The 19,862-nt window shown below is 38.0% G+C and overlaps 1 protein-coding gene across 8 annotated transcripts in view; it reads left to right on the forward strand.

The window, feature by feature from the left end:
* The window catches only part of LOC135471099 (ELAV-like protein 1), a 32,422-nt gene extending 19,760 nt beyond the window's left edge, over nucleotides 1-12,662 (forward strand). For 2 of the 8 annotated variants that reach the window (XM_064750151.1, XM_064750155.1), the window contains exons 2-7: nucleotides 2,307-2,556; nucleotides 4,266-4,369; nucleotides 6,709-6,862; nucleotides 7,762-8,002; nucleotides 8,368-8,430; nucleotides 9,145-12,662. In XM_064750151.1, coding sequence (XP_064606221.1) covers nucleotides 2,307-2,556; nucleotides 4,266-4,369; nucleotides 6,709-6,862; nucleotides 7,762-8,002; nucleotides 8,368-8,430; nucleotides 9,145-9,466 — 1,134 coding nt within the window. In that variant the 3' untranslated portion in view covers nucleotides 9,467-12,662. Of the gene's footprint in view, nucleotides 1-2,306; nucleotides 2,557-4,265; nucleotides 4,370-6,457; nucleotides 6,612-6,708; nucleotides 6,863-7,761; nucleotides 8,003-8,367; nucleotides 8,431-9,144 lie in introns of all 8 variants that reach the window. The other 6 variants (XM_064750152.1, XM_064750154.1, XM_064750153.1 and 3 more) reach the window with 6 other exon arrangements.
* Nucleotides 12,663-19,862: the final 7,200 nt, after the last annotated feature.

Raw genomic sequence — 19,862 nt, forward strand, 5'->3', positions numbered from 1 at the left:
CCAAGAGCGGCAGCAGCTGGGGAGGTCCTGTGTTCTTTTCTACTGGCAAGGCTATAACCTGGGCTTCAGTATCTTACCCTTAGCACCATCTTACCCAGAGTCTAGACCTACATCACCAAAGCCAGGCTGTTCATTGAGGCTAGTCAAAACTTAAACCCTCAGATACACTCCATCCAAATGCAGGTAATGTGGACATGAAAATGTGTACAAAATTCGAAATGGTTATAACTGTGTTGTGATCGTGTTATTGTAATAGTGAATGTTTTGAGCATTTGTCTTGGTGATGTTACAATGGTGTAATTTTGGCATTATACCATGCAGTGAGAAGGTTGGTAGGAGAACAGCTGACACACATACGGAACTCGAAGTAGCTATCCAGTGCCTGCTAGACCAACCCAGACAAAAGGTAGTGCTCTGCTTCAGTATTACCACAGCCATTATGAAATTGTCAGTATTAGCTACAGTACATATCCATTTTAAGTCGTCTCCGTTTCAAATTGGCTGTCAATCAGTGTGGTGAAATGCCGGAATTTCATGTTACATAGCAGGGTACCCACGCTGTCAGTGTGACAGGATGGCTTTCCTCTGGTGTAGGCACTGAGTCATCGCGTGACCAATGGAAACGACATCCGATGGTAACATCTGCATAATTTATCGGCTGGCCATGTATATTTCCTGGGCCAGCCTTCCATGGAGGAAATTACTGTAGCCCATGAATAATGACTGGACTTGAGGGTTTAGTCTCTTTGTGTAAGGGAGGCTGGCAACCCCTAGCCCTGACAATGGCCTTTGTAAGCAAGTGTACAAGCTGAGCGCAACAAAGACTCAACCTGGTTAAATACAATGGGTGCAGTTTAATGGAAATGGGAAATGTAGTGAAAGGCAAAATGGTTAGTTGACTTGGCAGCCTGGGATTTTCATACATGTCTAATTTTGCTGTGAGGTTTAGCTGAACTTGATGCCAGCTTGAGAGCTAGTTGGTCATCATTCCTTTCTAGCCCCACAGCACCTATTTATCAATGTTATATGCTGACTGACAGATGGTCCTAGTTGAGATAATGAACTTACACCCTGTCAGGGAGACTCGGTGTGCCTTGTAAACCAGCTGCATGTGAACTTCGCTTCAGTTACTATTTTCACATCTTTGCTGCTCAGTACTGGTAGTCTAGTATTATGCGTGTAAGTCTACTTTTAGCTCCCTATGCTGTTGACTTAAGTATTTACAGGGTAAAAGTTATTGTTATTTTTATAAAAATAGTATTAAGTGATCAACCTATGGTCCAGTCTTTCATGTTGTCTTGTATTGATTTTGTGCATATCAGTAAAATGTGGGTAAGCATGGGGCAGATATCGATTAGTTACTTGCAGACAGGGTTTAAATCTTCCCAGTTAAATATATGTTGTAAATCTGTTTCTCACAGTGAAGACGAGGTTAACAGAGCAGAATCACTTAAAATGAGTGCAGTTGAATGCAATAGCAGAATTCTCTCTTGCAAGTTTTTATTTTGGTTTTTCATCAATATCTTTCGAAAGTTTTATGATTTTGTGGTGAATGAAGAGTTATTGAATTTTCAGCATTTCTGCTCATCTCTCTTTTAGTCATTCTGTTTTTTTATTTCTTAATCTGTTCTCTTAATTATTGAATTTGTTATACTGTGTAGCAATTGATTGAAAACTGTAAAATCTAAAGTCCTATAAAATATGGTTGACATTTCTGCTGTCCTGATCCTGCTGTATCTGTTATGGCCATCAAAACTTGATTATTAAACTTAGATCTGTGTAGATTAACCTGTGCTGTGGAAACCATCATAAGTCTGTTCTGTCGTGAGGTTTCCTTTGTGTACTGTCACCTGTGTAGGGACAGGTGGGCTGTTCCCTTTGATGGCTGGAAATAGGGACACCTGACCCAGAATGTATACTGTTGACAGAAGTATCATAACTGTTCAAATTTCCGGACAAGAACAGTGAGCATTGTAAGATTGATATATGTGTAAATGTATCTTATTTGAAATTAGAAGCAGCTTCCAGCAGAGTACACGGCTGTCAAGGATCTAGCTCCTTTAGTATGAAAGATTTATGATAAAGATATATACTGCTTATCCTTGATCACGTTTTGGGTTGAGTTGGAATAGGTCTGAAAAATTACATACCCCTCCTGTTAAAATTGAGCACATATAAGCATGGAGTAGATTAAGAACGGATAGAAAGTGAGAAATGAAAAGAATTGGTTCATCTCTTTATTTTTGTACATATTGTCTTCATATATCAAAATTTGCAGAATTTTTTTTTTTTTTTCCTTTTTATAGATTACTCAACCAGGTGAACTGACAATGGAGCAGGCTGCCCAGGTTCAAGTGGCCATGCAGGTCCAGCCCAGTATGAATGGCACCCACAAACCTGTTAGTGTGTCCACTAACACAGAGGAAAGCAAGACCAATCTGATTGTCAATTACCTACCCCAGTCCATGACCCAGGAGGACATCCGTTCCTTATTCTCTAGCATTGGCGAGGTGGAGAGCTGCAAGCTGATCAGGGACAAACCCACAGGTTTGCAAGGTTCAGATAATTTAATACAACCATCAAAGTAGTAGTGCGGGCGCCCACCGCCTCCCTAATCTAGCTGGGCATGGTGGATGGCTGGAGCATGCTGAGTGGTCTTGATGTGTACTGTGCTGCTATCCCTCTTCCTCTATCCTTTTATAAGTCTGTGGTAGGATCTTAATGTGGGGATTATCTAGCTCCCCCTTAGGCAGAATCTTCACCCACTGCACAAAAGCAAATTATGTGAGGTTTAATTTTAAATATAAATGATGTTTTCATTTCTCACTGATATGTCCAAAAATATGGAATTAAACATGTCAAAATCTCTTTTAATTGCCCTTTCAGACTGTGAATCTAGATGACCAATGGTTAAATACAGCATGTGGTGCTGCGTATTGATATTTTTGATTTTAATATCTGAAGAACATTAATTGTGCCTATAAACAAGATAGCCTATATATAAAGGTATGTCTTTTGTGCAATAGGTGAAAATTTCTCACTCCTTTCTAACCTTCAGTTTCTGTGTTGTCATTTTTTTTTTATTTTGTTATAACAACTACTTTTACTTAAAATTACCCTTTCCAACTGTATTTCCTGTATTTTTTTGTTTTTTACAATTTTAAGATATTAAGTTGTACTGATCATAATGGTTTATTTAAAACATTGAAAATTATCCTATATATCACAAGGTTTGCTGTAAAAAGGCAGAGGATTATTTAAAGTTAAATTTGTGATAATCCAGCATTTCTGAAGCATGTGTACAGTACATTTTACCGTCAGTTGAAACTAGACCCACATTCATAGGTAGTATTAGTTAATAACAGACTGACTTGGTTTGATTGGATATAATTTTAAAATGATATTATAAAAAAAAAGCAATTAAAAAAGCAGTGGAATTTTCTGTTAGAGAGAAATCCTTCTTAGATCCTCTCCAATGCAAAAACTGGCAATGCCCCATACATAGATTAACTGAATCTTTGTACTGATAAAGGACACATTACATCTCATGTTCCTTTAAAAACTTGGACAAATGAAAAGCACTGTAACCAGAGAGTGAAGAAAAAACTAAATTTTTGTTCTAACATTGACATGGGTGTTAAAGTTTTTCAACTTTATAGAGTTGTCATCCAGGGGTACACTCAAGAGTAAAACGTACACAGTTTTAGGCAAATTAGTATAGGAAAAACAAGACTCTGTTCATGAAGTATAATAAATTCATATCCAAATTCTATAAATTCGTTCTTGTTCTTGGAGGGCCTAAAAATTTTCTGACCTGCATGTAGCATGATTTTTTTTTTTTTTTTTAATAAGGTTTACTACATATTCATCCTACCCAATGCTTTGTGTGTTTTATGCATGTGAAGTATTTTTTGAAAAGTAAACTTTGTTCAGCATCAATGTATGTTAAAGTATTGAACATGTAATACTGAAGTAAAAGTAGCTTTTTTCATCCACAAGTTCATTGAAAACTAGATATACTGAAACAGTTGGTGATTGTGTTTCTGATCTTTGTTACAGTTTAATTATGCTGTTTTCATAAGTTTTTATTTAATTAACTCTTTTGCAAAAATGTATGGTGTAGCGGATTAAATATTTAACTGGCCAATAGATTTACAGTACAATTTCAAAACTGTTCTCAGCACAAGTTCTTTTCCTTTGTAAAACTTAAGCACTTGTACTTGTTCAGCTTAGTACATAGGTTTTGTGTTATTGTTTTGGAACAGGTCAGAGTTTAGGCTATGGCTTCGTCAATTATAAATATGCACATGATGCAGAAAAAGCTATAAACTCCCTGAATGGGCTGCGGTTACAGAATAAGACTATTAAGGTAAGTACACATATCTCGGTGGTGATGGCTGTCAAATCACATTGCAGTCTTGATTTAGGTATATTCTGGGATAGCTGGTGTTTGATTTACATGTGCGCAAGAAGTTTCTCTTTCATGTGTTTAGACACAAAGGATATACAGTGGTGGAATATAGGTGCTGTAGGACTGGAGCCTAATGATGCCTGCATTTGATTTATGATATGTCTTTGGTTTACAGCATTTTCTTTGGTTCATGTTTTCAAACAACTGCTTCTGAATCACAAGACTTCATACATTTTGTTACACAGTGTTTTAGATTTATCTGCGAAGCATATATCCAAGTGTTCATTAGTTTAGAATGTAAATATACTGCATAAGAACATGCAAATCTTGTTAAGTTATGTTAAGTAATATGTAGCCAGCTTCTGATGTAATCTGAAGATCTTTCCAGTCAAAATTAACCTTCAGCATGAAAATGTAATACTTAGTCCTATTTCAGTTGGTATTGTTTCTTGTCAATAGTGCAGTAGGGATATCATTAATGACAAAACGTTATTTCAAGGTTTTCCACTCAAAAAAGCAAGTGGAACAAAAAAAAAAAACCCCTTTTTAACCATAAATAGGTTATACACCTTTTGTCATGGTGTTTGAAACAGTAGGAAATCCCATTGATTGGTCACCTGTCAGTAGCCAATCAAGAAGTCCTTTTCATTAATGCTATGATGTGAGTTTAACAACCAATCAACTGTTTATAGGGATTTTGATTGGATTGTTTTTAGCAATAACTCTAATCCTACTCTCTTTTCTGATAATGATGCAGGGGAGAGTGATACGTATTTAAAAATGATTGACAATAAATAGCCTGGCTGTTGCTTTGTTGATCAAAGTTTAAATATATGTACCCACCTAAGAAAGTTCATTCTGTTGATTTGGCTCATAGAAGTTATTTTGGCTGAAAGTTGCTGATAATCAGCAAGCTATAGTTTGGTGGGAGAAAAGATTGCAAAGAATGTTTGTGAAGTGCTCTGGTTTGACACTCTGCAGCATAGGTTTGTGGAAGTACTGGTGACCAGAAACAAACAAAAAATCATCTGAGCAGTTACGTTTGAGGTTTGTCCAAGATAGGGAAACTCTTTTCTTTATTAAGCTGTGAACTTGAGGGCAGAGATTTGACACCTGCTGGTTTTCTCTTAACAAATTAATGTAGTGAATTAAATAAAAATGTTTTCGTAATGTTTTGTGCATGTTCATTTTGCGCACTGGCCAATGTATTATCTTCAGAGGGAATTTCATTGCAACTACATGTACAGGTGTAGTGCCTTAGAAAACTTTATTTCCAGAGAACATTGTTCTCTGTGTAACCTACATAACATAAATCCCAATCTTGCTTGCGATTTGCCTTGTCATTAGTTTTAAAGAGCCATGGCTAAAAGATCAGTTTTAATACAGGGTTTACTTTAGTACACATTTATATGGGGTGAATTCTGTGTGTTTATGGTATTGAGTTATACTTTATTGATGTGACTAACATTTAGTGTATGATTTGTAGCCTCAACTCTGGCTAGCTGTTTTGTTTTTTTTTCAGTATCGTATGTGTGATATGTTTGGGTTATTTTCTTCACTGCTAACCAAGAGTTTCATTGGTGAAAATTGAGTTGTTTTTGTATCTTGAAAGACCACACCTCCCCTTTTATTGACATTGTTTACATGTTTTGTCATTGAACAAAACCTCAGTGAATTGTATTACATGTACACCTCATGCAGTACGTCTGTTGTCCAGTTCTAGACAGACGTCTGGAAGTATTAACGTGCTTGATACAGTTCATTCTTTTCTCTCCTATACTCTTATTCAGCTGTTTTCTTGGTTATATTAACATGGTTAAGTGCTTTGTTCTTTCATCCGTCCCAACCTCCATTCTCGTCTACGTCCAGACTTGATTGGAAGAAACAATCATCAAAGTACATTTCCTTGTTATTATTATTACATTATTATTATCATTGGTTTGGCATACTTTATGATTTCTGAGGAATTGTTTTGATTTTTTTGTTTATGTTTTTTCTTCTGTTACGTTGTTTATTTGCATCCGGAACCCTTTAATATAATTTCAGGTATCATATGCTCGCCCGAGCAGTGAGAGCATAAAGGGGGCTAATCTCTACATAAGTGGCTTGCCCAAGTCTATGACTCAGTTGGACTTGGAGAAAATGTTTTCTGATTGTGGGAAAATCATAACCTCCAGAATTCTTTATGACCAAAACACAGGTACTGGGATACATATGTCTATGCCTTTTTTGTTATCTACCCACTTATATTGTCACCAAAGATTGAAATACCACCACCCTCCACTAACTTTTTGTAGGTATCTTACGCAAGGCCTAGTAGTGAAAGTATAAAAGGCGCTAACTTGTATATTTGTGGACTGCCAAAATCTATGACGCAGCAAGATTTGGAGAGGCTCTTTTCTCAGTGCGGCAAGATTATAACCTCTAGAATTCTGTATGATAATAATACAGGTCAGAGCTACTTCCCTTCCAGTGCATGCTGCTGTGTTTATAATGGGGTTGGGCAGCCATGCTAAAGGGAGATAATATTTTCACTTCTATAACTACCAACACCACCTTCCCCATTGTGTTGTTCAGTGGAGACGGAGGTCCCTGGCTGTTTATAAGAGAAAATATTGCATCCCTCTGGTCTGGCTGGCCAACCCCGTTCGCAGTGTTAAATCGGTCTAATTCACCTCAGTTGACCATTTTCAGTTGATTCCATTGGTTTGTTCGAGCACATTTTCATTCTGTGCAAAATTATTAAGTTTTCATGTGTTTTGTTAGTTTTTGATGTTTGTTTTGGCATGGCAGCTGTGTGTTATTTGTTTGTAATTACTAACAGGTTAATGGTTTATGATTATTGGTAAATTTCACGTGTTCATCTGGTATATATTAAGAATTAATCATTATAATGTTATGACATCATCTGTATGAAAAAGGCATGTCTCAAACAATTTCTATACAAATGTTTCTTCACCTTCAATTTTTCTCAGATGTTGATATACTTTTTATACAAGTGTTGCTGTTGGTTTTTTTTTTTTTTTTGTTATATATATATATACATATATATTTTTTTTTTTTTTTATCTCTTTGTCACGCTTATGTTAGAGTAGCGTTTTTGTGGGTAAGTGTTACATGTGTATTTGTGCTGGTAATTCCTGAGTAGACTTTTGCAAGCTATATATATATATATATACATATATATTTATACATTAAACCAAAAAAAAATCCTGCCAACTCCAAATAATCAACGAGGAATGTTCATCCAAGCATAGTACTATTTGAAAGCATGACAGTGTCAGTGTTATGTTGGTGCTCTGCACTTCCTGTTAGTATCATGGGCATACCTTGGATTATTGTTTTATCAGGTTTGTCTAAAGGCGTTGGATTCATCAGATTTGATCAGAGACAGGAAGCAGAGAAGGCCATCAGCCGGCTGAACAACACAATACCAGAAGGTGGTGCGACAGAGCCCATCACTGTCAAATTTGCCAACTCCCCCAGTGCAGGCAAAAACAACTCTGTTCCAATGACAATTGCAGCCACATACCTGACCCCGACCAGAAGCCGCTTCTTGGGCCCTATCCACCACCCCACAGGCAGAATAAGGTGAGTTTTCTTCAGTTGGCACTCTGTTGGTCTTCAGTTCCTGTAGATTTTCTCATTCAAAGACGTAGCAGGCACCATTTAGCATCCAGATAACTTGTCTTGTGCACACTTGTTCGTTTTGTTTTTTTGTTCCTTGTTTTGAAAGGTTCATGTGACGTAATCTGTCCTTGTGTTTAAAGGTTGAAATTTGCACACACAAAAAGCTGATGGATTGTTAACATTCTAATCATGCGGTTGTGACAGTTCAGAGAACATGTCTGGAATTGCAATGTTCAAATTTCCTGTCCTGCTTGTTTATCTGTTAGCCTAATGGTGCTGCGTTTAGGCTTTGAGAATTTCTACATGTGAACATTTGGTCATTTTAGGGTGGATTCGTTTGGGCCTTCCAGAAGAGGAAGGGAGGTTGAAAGCACGAAGTTACTAACACGGTAAAATTAACAGCCTGTAGTTTTGCCACAGTGGCAAAAGTAGATTTTAGCCTAGCAGTTCTTGCCTGGTGTTCTTATTTAAGTGGCAAGATACTTTTCTAACATACTCACACAGTTCTAAACTGTATGTACCTGAAATGCTTGAACATTTTTGACTCTCTCCAGATGAACATTAGATGATAGTTACTAATGTATGTGCAAGGGAGCTCATTTTGGATGCTGGGTATTAAATGTTAAAAACTTGTAGCTCCAGTCATGTGGATCAGAAGATCTTCCAGCAACTTTTGGATAGTTGTGGGTTTCCCCTGAGCTCTGCTCAGTTTCCTCCCACCATTATTCGGGCAGCTGACATATTTAAGTGAAATGTTCTTGAGTGCAGCATTAAACATCAGTTAAATGAATAAACTGAATCGTATCCCAGAAGTCTTTTTTTTTTCTGTTTCACATGTAAGTGAACATCAGAAGCTTTTTGGAAGTATACATTTATCATAATCTTTATACTTTGACATTGTATTACTCAACTACACTGCTCTATCTTGTTCTGAGTGAAAACATTTTCAGATGTAATGAAATAAATTCTTTTTACGGGTTGTAGTTTGGGTTGATGATGTGCAGATGTTTGTCCTTGAAAGTTTGTAAGTTATAACTAGCTGGAGGGTGTCTTAGCTGTTCAGTTTTCACAGCAAATTGTTAAGTTTATACTTGTTGTTGCAGGTACTCCCCATTGGAAAGTGGAATTATCCCCAATACCTTTTTACCTGGGAATGCCCTCAACTGTGCAGGCTGGTGCATTTTTGTGTACAACTTGGCCCCAGAATCTGAAGAAAATGTGCTGTGGCAACTGTTTGGGCCATTTGGAGCTGTTCAGAGCGTGAAAGTTATCCGAGAATTCCAGACCAACAAGTGTAAAGGTTACGGCTTCGTCACGATGACCAATTATGATGATGCAGTTGTGGCCATCCAGAGTCTAAATGGGTTCACATTGGGAAATCGTGTACTGCAAGTCTCCTTCAAGACAAACAACAGAAAGTCCTAAGACCATCCCTTGAAAGTGCCACTCTTAGAAAACATTGTGAAAGATGCCATAATGATGGTACAAAGAGACTAGTCAAAAGCTGACTGACCTGTCCGCTATCCTTGCGGTGGGCTCATGAAATCTGGGCATGTTCTTGTCAAAGAAGATCAAGGCCTGGATTAGTGTGTGTTCAACTGTAGAGGGCGGCTCCCATGGTCCCAGGATAGGATTGTATTACCTTCCAGGAGCGTTCCTATGGAGAGTTAATGTCAGCCAGAAATCCAAGGGTACATGGTTTGGGCCGAGTCTACTACAGTTCTTATTATTATTAATTTATGTTAGTATTAGCGGTTTATCTTGGAGCATAATAATTTATTCACTTTTTTGGTATAATGTCCAGTTGAATTATTTATTATTGATGTTTAAGACACTTTTTTCAGATTCATGGTTTAGATATTTGAAATGCTCAGTAGACATTCACGACATATCCCAAGTTTTTTGGTGTTTGTTAGTTAATAGGTGTGTTGTATGTATACATAGACGTATTATGCTCATTTTGTGTTATTCTTTTTTCAATTTTAATGCTCCCATTTCTTTTTTTTTTATTTGTATTTGCATTTTCAAATGTTATTAACCTTGGAAACATTTGACAAGGTTAGTTTTACTTTTGATTGGCTGTTTTGAGAGCATAATCATATACGAAGTTTTACACATTTCTTTTTCCTTGTTTTGTGTTTTAAAGAGGCTTCATTTCTCTTGCATAGTCTGAGGAAGATCCTATGATTACTTTCTGCATGATTGCAATAAATTGCAAACATTTATCCAATACTAACTTACCCTCTTAACATATGCTGATAGATGTGTATTTATCGTTTTCTTCTCTTTTAGCTCCCATTGTTAGTCATGTTAGCAAGGAGTTACTTGCAAGAGTCATTCATAACTTTTGTTTGAATTATTTCACATAATTTAAGGGCATGTACACTTCGATGATGTTGGATTTTAAGCTGTGGTTAAGTTCTTATAGCAAACAATTTTGGTAAAAGTTGGAAGATATCACTCCTTGCTTTTACCATTTAATTTTGTCTATATTTTTTTCGAATTGTGTTGAACCTGGCCAGACGGCTAAGAACACATGCTTGCTTGGCCAGTGTTGAAAAGACTTAGAAAGCTTCAGTAAGGTTGGAGACTTGCATAATAAAAGAGCATCATGAGCCTTCTCCACACATCAACTGCCCAAGGATGTGAAGAGTCCATCTGCATTAAGACGAAGAAAAGCCATGCAAAATGTCTCCAGCTTAAAAGCTGGACTAGTCCCTTACAATTGGAGATGCATACAAACATGGAACAGAACTCCGAGTGCCTGAGTATAATTCACTTCAGGAGGCAAGGACAACTTGATCTTCCAAATACCAACAGTTAGCCGTTTTTTACAAGATGGGTACTGCTCATTTTAGCTCGTGGTCACAAAAAAGCGAATCTAATGTTTGTACATAGTGAGGTTTTTTACATCTGACGCATTTATTTCCCGGAAGATGCATAACCCAATCTATGCATCCATCGTGCTTTGGGGGGTGTAGTGGATGCGGGAAGTGGACAGGAGTGAATTTTCTGCACTCCCTTTTTACATGTATCCGATGGGAGGGTTGGGGCGAGCCACTCAGCTGAACGGTGAGAAGTCCTCTTACATTCCGTGTGTGGCCCTACACCAGGGTTGTCACAGCTTTCTCCATGTCTTCCACCGCACTTCAGCTGAGTTGGCAGTAAGGGAGGGACCAGTATTTAAAGGGGTAGCAGCAACTGCATCGTGTTTTACATAGAGATATATGGCGGAGTTTGAAAAGATTTACCATTGGACATAGTTTTTGGGGACAAGGGACTAGACTGGAGTAAATAATTCACCCTTACTTGTTACATTCGATGACAAAATGCAAGATACCCGACGCTGCTGTATGTGCAATTTTGTAATCTTAAGAAAAGGGACAAACTTAGCTTATAGCCGTTTGTACGCCATTACGGGGTGTTGGTATTCCAAAGACCATTTGTAAAGTGTACAAAGATTTTATACTGATTGAACCTTGTTGTTAGAGACACTGTTATACGCAAAGAGGTTCTTATATGCGGATTTTATAATGTTATCCTTTTTGGGATAAACTGTTGGCTAAACTTTCAGATAGGTTTTCAAAAATATATATATATAAACCTGGAGTAAAAATATGAGTCTTACATCACTTTATAAATAAACCAGAACGGAAACAAATTTTTTTGCTTTTATCACCAAACAATGAATTTCTTCAAATCACTGCTTGGGTTATGTCGAGCTAAAAAAAATCGGTAGTGAAACTACGCATGTTAAGTGACAGTTCTGGTGAAGTTCTCCATCTAAATCTGCTCCGGAATCGACTTCGAATGTCGACTGATATCCATTTACATACGGGCCTGTTTGTTCTTGTAACCTTCTTGCACAATGTGCTATTTTCCATTTTTCGATGTTTGTCAAATGAAGTGTCAAACAAAAGTTATGATTGTTTGGGTTGCGTACATTACCCAGTGTTCATCAAATGCCTATGTCATTATGTTTATTTTGTGTGAGTTTAGAATGGATTTCATCTTAGATTCATATTTCTTGCTAGTTCATATTTACCGATCTTAAATGTTACATTGCTTGTAGCTTTCATTGTTTCAATATTCTAGATATATAATGTTCTTCGTCGTTTCTAGTTTGCAGTTTTGGCTTTACGCTATTGAACAGGGATAAATACAGTGTACCCTGCCCTTTATCTGGTATCCTTGATCCAGTCGGTTATGGATTCACCAAATAAGGCAAAAGGAACATTTTGTCGAACAACAGAGAATGTCGGCCATTTTTTGAGCTGGCTTGAGTGCTATTTCTACCCAAACATGGCCTAAATCTAACACTGAAACAACATCTTACCCGTTCAAAGTATTTCTTCTGTTCACAAGGCTTTAGCTTTAGTTTATCTTTCTTCTATAATACTTATTGTCTGTATTGTGATCTAAGCACAGTGATCGAAATTCTGTGGACTAATCAAGCTGATTAATATCTGTGAAGGTCGAAATGAAGCTGTTAACTGCCGACTTTGTACATGGGCAACAGCAGGCTGTTTGTTGTCTTTATTATAGTAGTCGAGTATCTCGTTCTGCAATTTGTACTTTTACATGTGCATTACAAAAATAAAACTTTTGCCATTGCCAGAAATATGTTTTTCATTTGCTCTGTACGTGCATGCAACTCCTGCTATAGGCTTTGGTTTGGTGTCCACAATCTTCCCAGGAAAGGCAGTATTGCTCGAAAATAGCCCATTATGGACGGAAACCATCCAAAGAAAGGTGGGAAAGAATGTTTCAGTACTGGAATGCTGCCTAAAATGTGGAAAGAGGGGACACGTTTTTGTGTGAACTGAGAATAGTATAGTCTCCTTTATGTAAAGGCCTGAGGCTTGTTTTAAGTCGTAAAATGAACAGAATTTCTGAATAAGAATAGCACTGGTTGCCACTGTTTAGAGAAAGCACAAAGTGACCATTAACCACGTTCCTGGACGTAACACCAATAACATGGCGTTGCAACGCGCTCAAGTGAACGTGTGGTCTTACTTACACTTATTTGAAATTGATATCGGTGGTCATAATGGCGATGTAAGTGACCGAGAACTTTCTGGTAGACCATGTAAAGGTGTAAACAAGAAAAATTAAAAGTTTTTTCTTTTTTTTTTTTTTTTTTTTTTTTTCTTTTTCTTTTTCGAAGGTGATCCAAACTCGAATGTCACGTATGCGTCACGTAATTTAAGATACACGTCTTCTAACCCGATGGAGTTTGGTCTAAACCTCCCCTGTATGTTTAGTTTGACTCTTGGGGTTAGATTGGGAATGTAGAGAAATACGTGGATTGTTTTACCTGAAACGTTTGAATTTTTAAGATGAAGTTACGATTGGTACTACGTTTAATATCTGAGGTGCAATGTGTGATAGGGCATTGGTACTAGGTTTATTGTCAGAGATGTGGGCGGTAGGGGATTGGTACTACTTGCATTGTCAGAGAAGTACTGTGTGATAGGGGATTGGTACTACTTGTATTGTCAGAGAAGTACTGTGTGATAGGGGATTGGTACTACTTGTATTGTCAGAGAAGTACTGTGTGATAGGGGATTGGTACTACTTGCATTGTCAGAGAAGTACTGTGTGATAGGGGATTGGTACTACTTGTATTGTCAGAGGTGTGGTGTGCTCTAGAGGATTGGTACTAGGTTTATTGTCAGAGATGAAGTGTGTGGTAGGGTATTAGCACTAGATTTATTGTCAGAGATGAAGTGTGCGGTTGGTGATTGGTGCTAGGTTTATTGTCAGGGTTGTAGTTTCATGTAGGGTATCTGTACTTGGTTTATTGTCTAGAGATAAAGTGTGCGATAGGGGTTTGGTACTTGGTTTATTGTCAGATGTAGGTAGGTGGTACATGCCGAACTTGTCGAAAAGAAAGTTATCATTTTTGGAAGTAATGTTTTGTTGTGTGCTCGCAGACAGTGTTAACTATTTGTATAGGGATTGAGCTGAAGAAATTATTGGAGTAAATGTTGCATTATTTAATATATGACAACCACGTCATAGAGTATACGCAGTTTACCCTCTTGACATTTGGTAGCATGGGTTAAAATTGGAATTTTGTTAATTTTTCTTCCCAGACGTTATTGAAATGTGTTGCTAAACGTTGGTTTCGACAACATTCTGACAGAGAGAGAGGGAGAGAGAAAGAGAGAGAGAGAGAGAGATTGCATTCCTGGTGTGACGAGTGCAGAATGCGTAGTCGTATACAGTTCTGGACACTGAAATCTACGTCTACTGTAACGTTACAGCTATTGACTGATTTTAGGCTATAATCGGTTTTGATGCTCGGCTAATGACTATGTATCCATTTCTACCACCGGGAAGATAATTAGATGGCCACCGCTTTGGTTTCTCTACGAACTGCCTTTGTGGTGTGTGGCAAAGAGACCCAATAAGCGTCTGTAATTCCGAATGAGAAACCTTCGCTACTGGCCAGCGGAGGCGCATGTGCAGGTTAAGGCTATCTAAGCTCGGGGGAATGGATTTTATGACACAGGTTCTTGAATTAATCATAGCCACAATCATTAAAGCAGGGATGTATCCAGCTATTCATGGGGCCTCGTTGGAGTTAGACATGTATGTTTATTTCTGCTTCTAGGAAGCTTTGGACATTACTGCGTCATCGTAACGAATCCAAACCGCGATCCACTTAATCACCTAGACGTCCTGCAAAGTTTCTGAGATATCCTGCCAGTTAAATTATAGTCGTCATGCATGGAATTCGCCAGTATGGCGTCTTTGTCGCCTGATCAGCAACGTTGTGAAGATAGGCGACTATGTTTTCTTGTTTGGGTGGAATTTGTGGACAGTCAGAAATTTAAAAGACACCGGCGTTAACTTTAACATAGTTTTCCCTTTCACCTTTGTAAAATTCTTAGTTGTCTGTTGTTAATATTCAACGCCATATTGTCTAGAAGCCTTGGAGACCTTGTTTAACTTGGAATATGTGATTATGTAGAACTGTGTGTATAGTACTGACATTAAGCCAAGGAATTAATGTTTGGTTAGGATGTTCAAAGCTATACGTAAAAACTCAAATAATATAGTCATAGTTATTTCGGAAAAGGTTTGGAAACAATGTTTACGTGACGTCAACGAAAACAGACACGTTCTCTGGTATTAGAAATAACTCTCGCCAGATTTACATTGGTACGTTTACGATTTTCTCAGTGTGTTTGATTTTGCCAACTTCGAACTGCGATATCTCAGTTATACACAACATCAAAAATAAAAAGGTATGCTTTTTAAACTTTACGGGATATTTAACCGATGTATGTATACAATGGACCGATAGAGCTGTCTTTTCTTTTAAGCGCTAGCAATTTTTAATTAGGCCTTCAATATTTCACTATTTCTCCAAGGAAAGAAAACGGGTGGATTGTTCTTGAGTCAACCCATGGTCACTATTAAATGCAAACAATGCCATGTATCTCTGTCCTCCTGACCGTGGTTATTATATACATTTATAAACATGTATATATAGTAGTCTGTGAAAGCTGTAAAGCTGCATCTCGTAAAGTTGTAAATCCATATGTACATATAGTTCTAGCGTCTAAGAGTGGCCCCCGCCTGAGTTTTACGATGCCCGAATTGCAACGACAGCATGCCCAAGGAAATGGATATTGCTGAAGTCGATAAATCGACAAGCGATATAATTCTCCCTGACTCGGGGTTTCCGTGAACGCTCGACTATCAAGGCCCACCAAACCCCAGCAGCCACATTCGTGGAGTCGGTGGGCAGGCAAGTTCGAATTATACAATACAATATTGATTAGAGGCGATGCTAGAGGCTCTAGATCGGCCGGTTCTGGAGGATAGACATAAAGACAAGAATCGAGCGAACTCACTATGCAGAACCGGTCTTGGAATCAATACTGCCACGAAAGCACACTTAAAATATACATCAGGCTATATTATCTCCTCCATACAGGAGCCTGCGTGTGCTGATCCTGGTGGCGCCGGCTTGACAATGTCTCATTCGTATTTTCAAACGGCTTCACGTGACTCGCACAAAGCTCTGACAGACGGGAAACGTATCGCTCACCAGAGAGCCCGGTAACGGCTTCTGTAGGTTGCCAATCAGGCGTGTCAAAGCGCAGGCACCTGGATGCATTAGCACAACGACGAACTGAAAGTGGACAACTCTGTGCAGATCTGCCGTTAAATGGCAAGAACATACTTTTCTTGAACTAAGAGGATCATATTTTCAAGCAGATATTTCTTACAAAAAACAGCAACCAGTGAGAAATGGCGTGGAAAGCAGTCCAATCAAATGGCGTGGAAAGCAGTCCAATCTCTTACAGCAATTAAAATAGTGTATACGTATGGAAGCATTGTGATAAAGGAGTCACAGTGAGAATTTAAGGAGAAACTAGTATAGGCAAATTCATGTATTATACGTTAATATACATTACAGAAATATATTTCAGTTCTCTGAGACTTCAGGTAAGACTACAGACAACGCAGTTATCTATTCATTTTTTGAAGGAGCATTTCATGTAGGCCGATACTCATTTGGGGTCGCAGTTATATATACCATGAGCAGCAGATGTGCCTTTCAAACACGAACAGATTCTAAAATATGTTTTATTTTTTTTAATATATCCATACATATAATATTTGTCTATGAACACGCATGTGCTTCCAAATGAGGTTCTGAAGCGAGATTTCCTGGAAATAGCTATCGCCTTGTGAAAGGCTTGAGGCGTCTCATGTTAGAGCGCGTTCCCTAAGAGAGCTTAGGAATTCGTAAAAAATATGCCATTTTATGTCACTTGGCGGGCCAATGGAGGAACGGGGCACTGCCCTCTGCAGAGATGCTATTCAGCGCTAGAGCGTCACCAGGGATGCAAAGGAAGGCACAGTGTATAATAGCCCCGGGATACATCGATATCCCAGAATGCGATAACCGTTCTCTCGATTCAGGGCGCTCTGACTCATTCTATGGCCTTTCTGTGCATTTAATCGGCCTCGGAAGTATGACGATACGTGTGGAATCCAAGGCTACGCGCAGAGTTCCCAAATAGTCTGGTCTCGAACACAGACCACATGAGCCAGATGCGGTCCGCATCTCTCTGGAGGCCTGCCTATTGATGAGGGTGCCTCAATCGGAAATCACCCCGCATCTGACGTTCCCTAATTTTCTCCACACTTCGAACCCCAGGAAGGTTTTGTTACCCAGTTAACTCCTCCATTGACTGACCTGAAATTCCAGTTACATCAATGCCAGTGGATTGAAATTGGACATCCCAGCTTTAATCAGTAGAATTTCTCTGCGAGCTCCTTGTCTATCGCCAACACAGTGCCCTGTCTGGATTCCAGAACCTTTTAACCCAATTTAGGATAGCCATTTGTTTCAGTGCAATTTAACATTGACGCTAAAGCATGTTCCAACTGCACTTTCATTAACCTGCTGGCTGTGCCTGAAACAAAACACTAACAGTGCTATAATACTCAACCAAGGTTGTTGGCTGAGTTATGTGCACAAATAATTTTTTTATGGAATACGTACAAGACACAAGCAGGCTGTATAAGCCTATGTTAGGTGACAATGTAATTTATACCTGGATACATGGAGAAAATGTATGCATTAATTCAGTCCTGTGTACGTGTATATACAAACGCTGACATGTTGGCAGCATTTCCATATGAATAAAGTTTCACTGATGGGTTGATCAATATTGAGTGCAAACGCTAAATCATTTTTGTACAAGACCATCTTCTGGACAAATAAATTATTCATATGAATTTTTTGGCAAATTGCATCACGCCATTTAATCTTTAGATTGGGAAAAGTTTAATTGGTTTATTTAAATTTGTTAACGCTCACTTGTGTCAAGTGTGCTCCTTTTGTTTCTTGTCTTCATTTTGTAGCTACTGCCTGGTTGTGAAATATGTATTCGATCAACTAATAATGGTCGTGAAAGGCCATAAGGAAAAAGAAAAAAAAAGAAGCACCAATATAATATATAACAAATGTGAACACCTTTAAAAAATATAAAACAAAAAATTTTTTGATAAGGATGCTTGATTTATAACAGAATTGTTCTGAATTCGAAATGAAAACATTATTTTCTGCCCGTCATTACATTCAGAACTGTTGCTGAATCTGGCGTAAAATATCTTCCTGTAAAGCAAACCATTTATAGCAATAGAAGTTACAAATAACACCCACCTCATACGCTGACGGTCATTTATGCTAAAGACACCATATATATTTTGACAGCAATAAAGACAATGATTGGTCCTGTACAAGGAGATATCGTTATAAGAACCACTGATATAATGTTGAAAGATATGCTCTGTACCGATTGTGAATAGCCAATTTGAATGTGAAATATTGCATAGAAAAAACCTCTTTTGAATATTGAAGGTGAATAAGTTAAGGTGGTGTTATTATTGCTTGCATAGTTGATTGTTTGATAACAACTCATGACACTCTACATTATTTTATCATGCAACATTATTTTGTATCAGAATGTCCATTGAAAGATTCACTGTTGGTCTGTAAAAGCCGTTCAACATTGATTTGTGCTGTCAAAAGCTAGCCCTTTCATTTGTATGTATTTAGAGACAAACTCCGCTTCCCGGCAACCTTGCCGGCAATCATTTGTCAGGTTGTAACAAAGCAATTTCTCAGCTGCGTTGATCTGTGGCATGTGTAAAACCTATAGACCCGACAATGGTCAGACGATGGTATTGACCAGGGATAAAAATATTTCCCGCGTGACGTCTCATGGGCTCACGTGACTATATCGGAAACATATTTACTGGGCACGTACGATACATAAATCTGGTGTAGTACGTCAAATGAACGCACGCAGCTGTGTATATTTAGTGCACATTTAGAAACAGTTGCCCTATATGCCATACATACACCATGTAAGTCGATGCATGAATATACACACACACACACACACACACACACACACACACACACACACACATATATATATATATATATATATATATATATATATATATATATATATATATATATATATATATATCAGTCAGGGAGAGTTGCCAAGTTTTCCGAAGGGGTACATAAATAGCTTGGCATGAGGGAGAAAAGGAAATGTATTAGACGGGTACGGTTATATATGCAACTTGAAAACAATGGTCCTCTCTAGCGAAGCTATTGCTCTCCGACAGCCACTTAATTCACACCAAAATGGTATACGCCTATACCGCAGTGGCATATTCATATATATAGTAAATTCATACATGCAAAGCAAAAGTACTCAGCATATTTAGAATGGCGTCACAGCAAATGCAGCACTCTTCAACTTGTCAGGCATGATATACAAAGATAGGACTGAAATACTATTGAAACGAGGGCTAAACTGAAGGCAAAACAAAAGCAAATCATGGGGCATATGGACGTATTAGATGGTATTCATTTGAAGTAAATGGTGTAATGCACAGATCTGTACATTTCAGTTTTGTAAGTACTCCATGAAGTTAAAAGCTGTCAGAAAAACAATGAAATCTCATTTGTCGGAATCTTCCGTCACACAGATAGAGAGCAATACAATCAAACCGGTAGGCGTTTATGTAGTTGTTTGAGTAGTTTGTCATTTACTGTAGTATTTACTCCATGGGGTTCATGCATTTTTTTTTACCTCAGCTAGGCTTTATTTAAGAGGATTGTCCATTTGAAATGTAAAACTGTATCATTCAGCGGACATGAACGATAGCATCATGGTTTAAATGAGTTAAAAAAATCAATCCCGTGTTAAAACGGGTCAGTAAAATTGACTCGTGTATTGGACCTCTCCAGAGCCAATCAATTTTCACG

The sequence above is a fragment of the Liolophura sinensis genome, chromosome 7 (assembly GCF_032854445.1).
Source record: "Liolophura sinensis isolate JHLJ2023 chromosome 7, CUHK_Ljap_v2, whole genome shotgun sequence".
Lineage (NCBI taxonomy): Eukaryota > Metazoa > Mollusca > Polyplacophora > Chitonida > Chitonidae > Liolophura > Liolophura sinensis.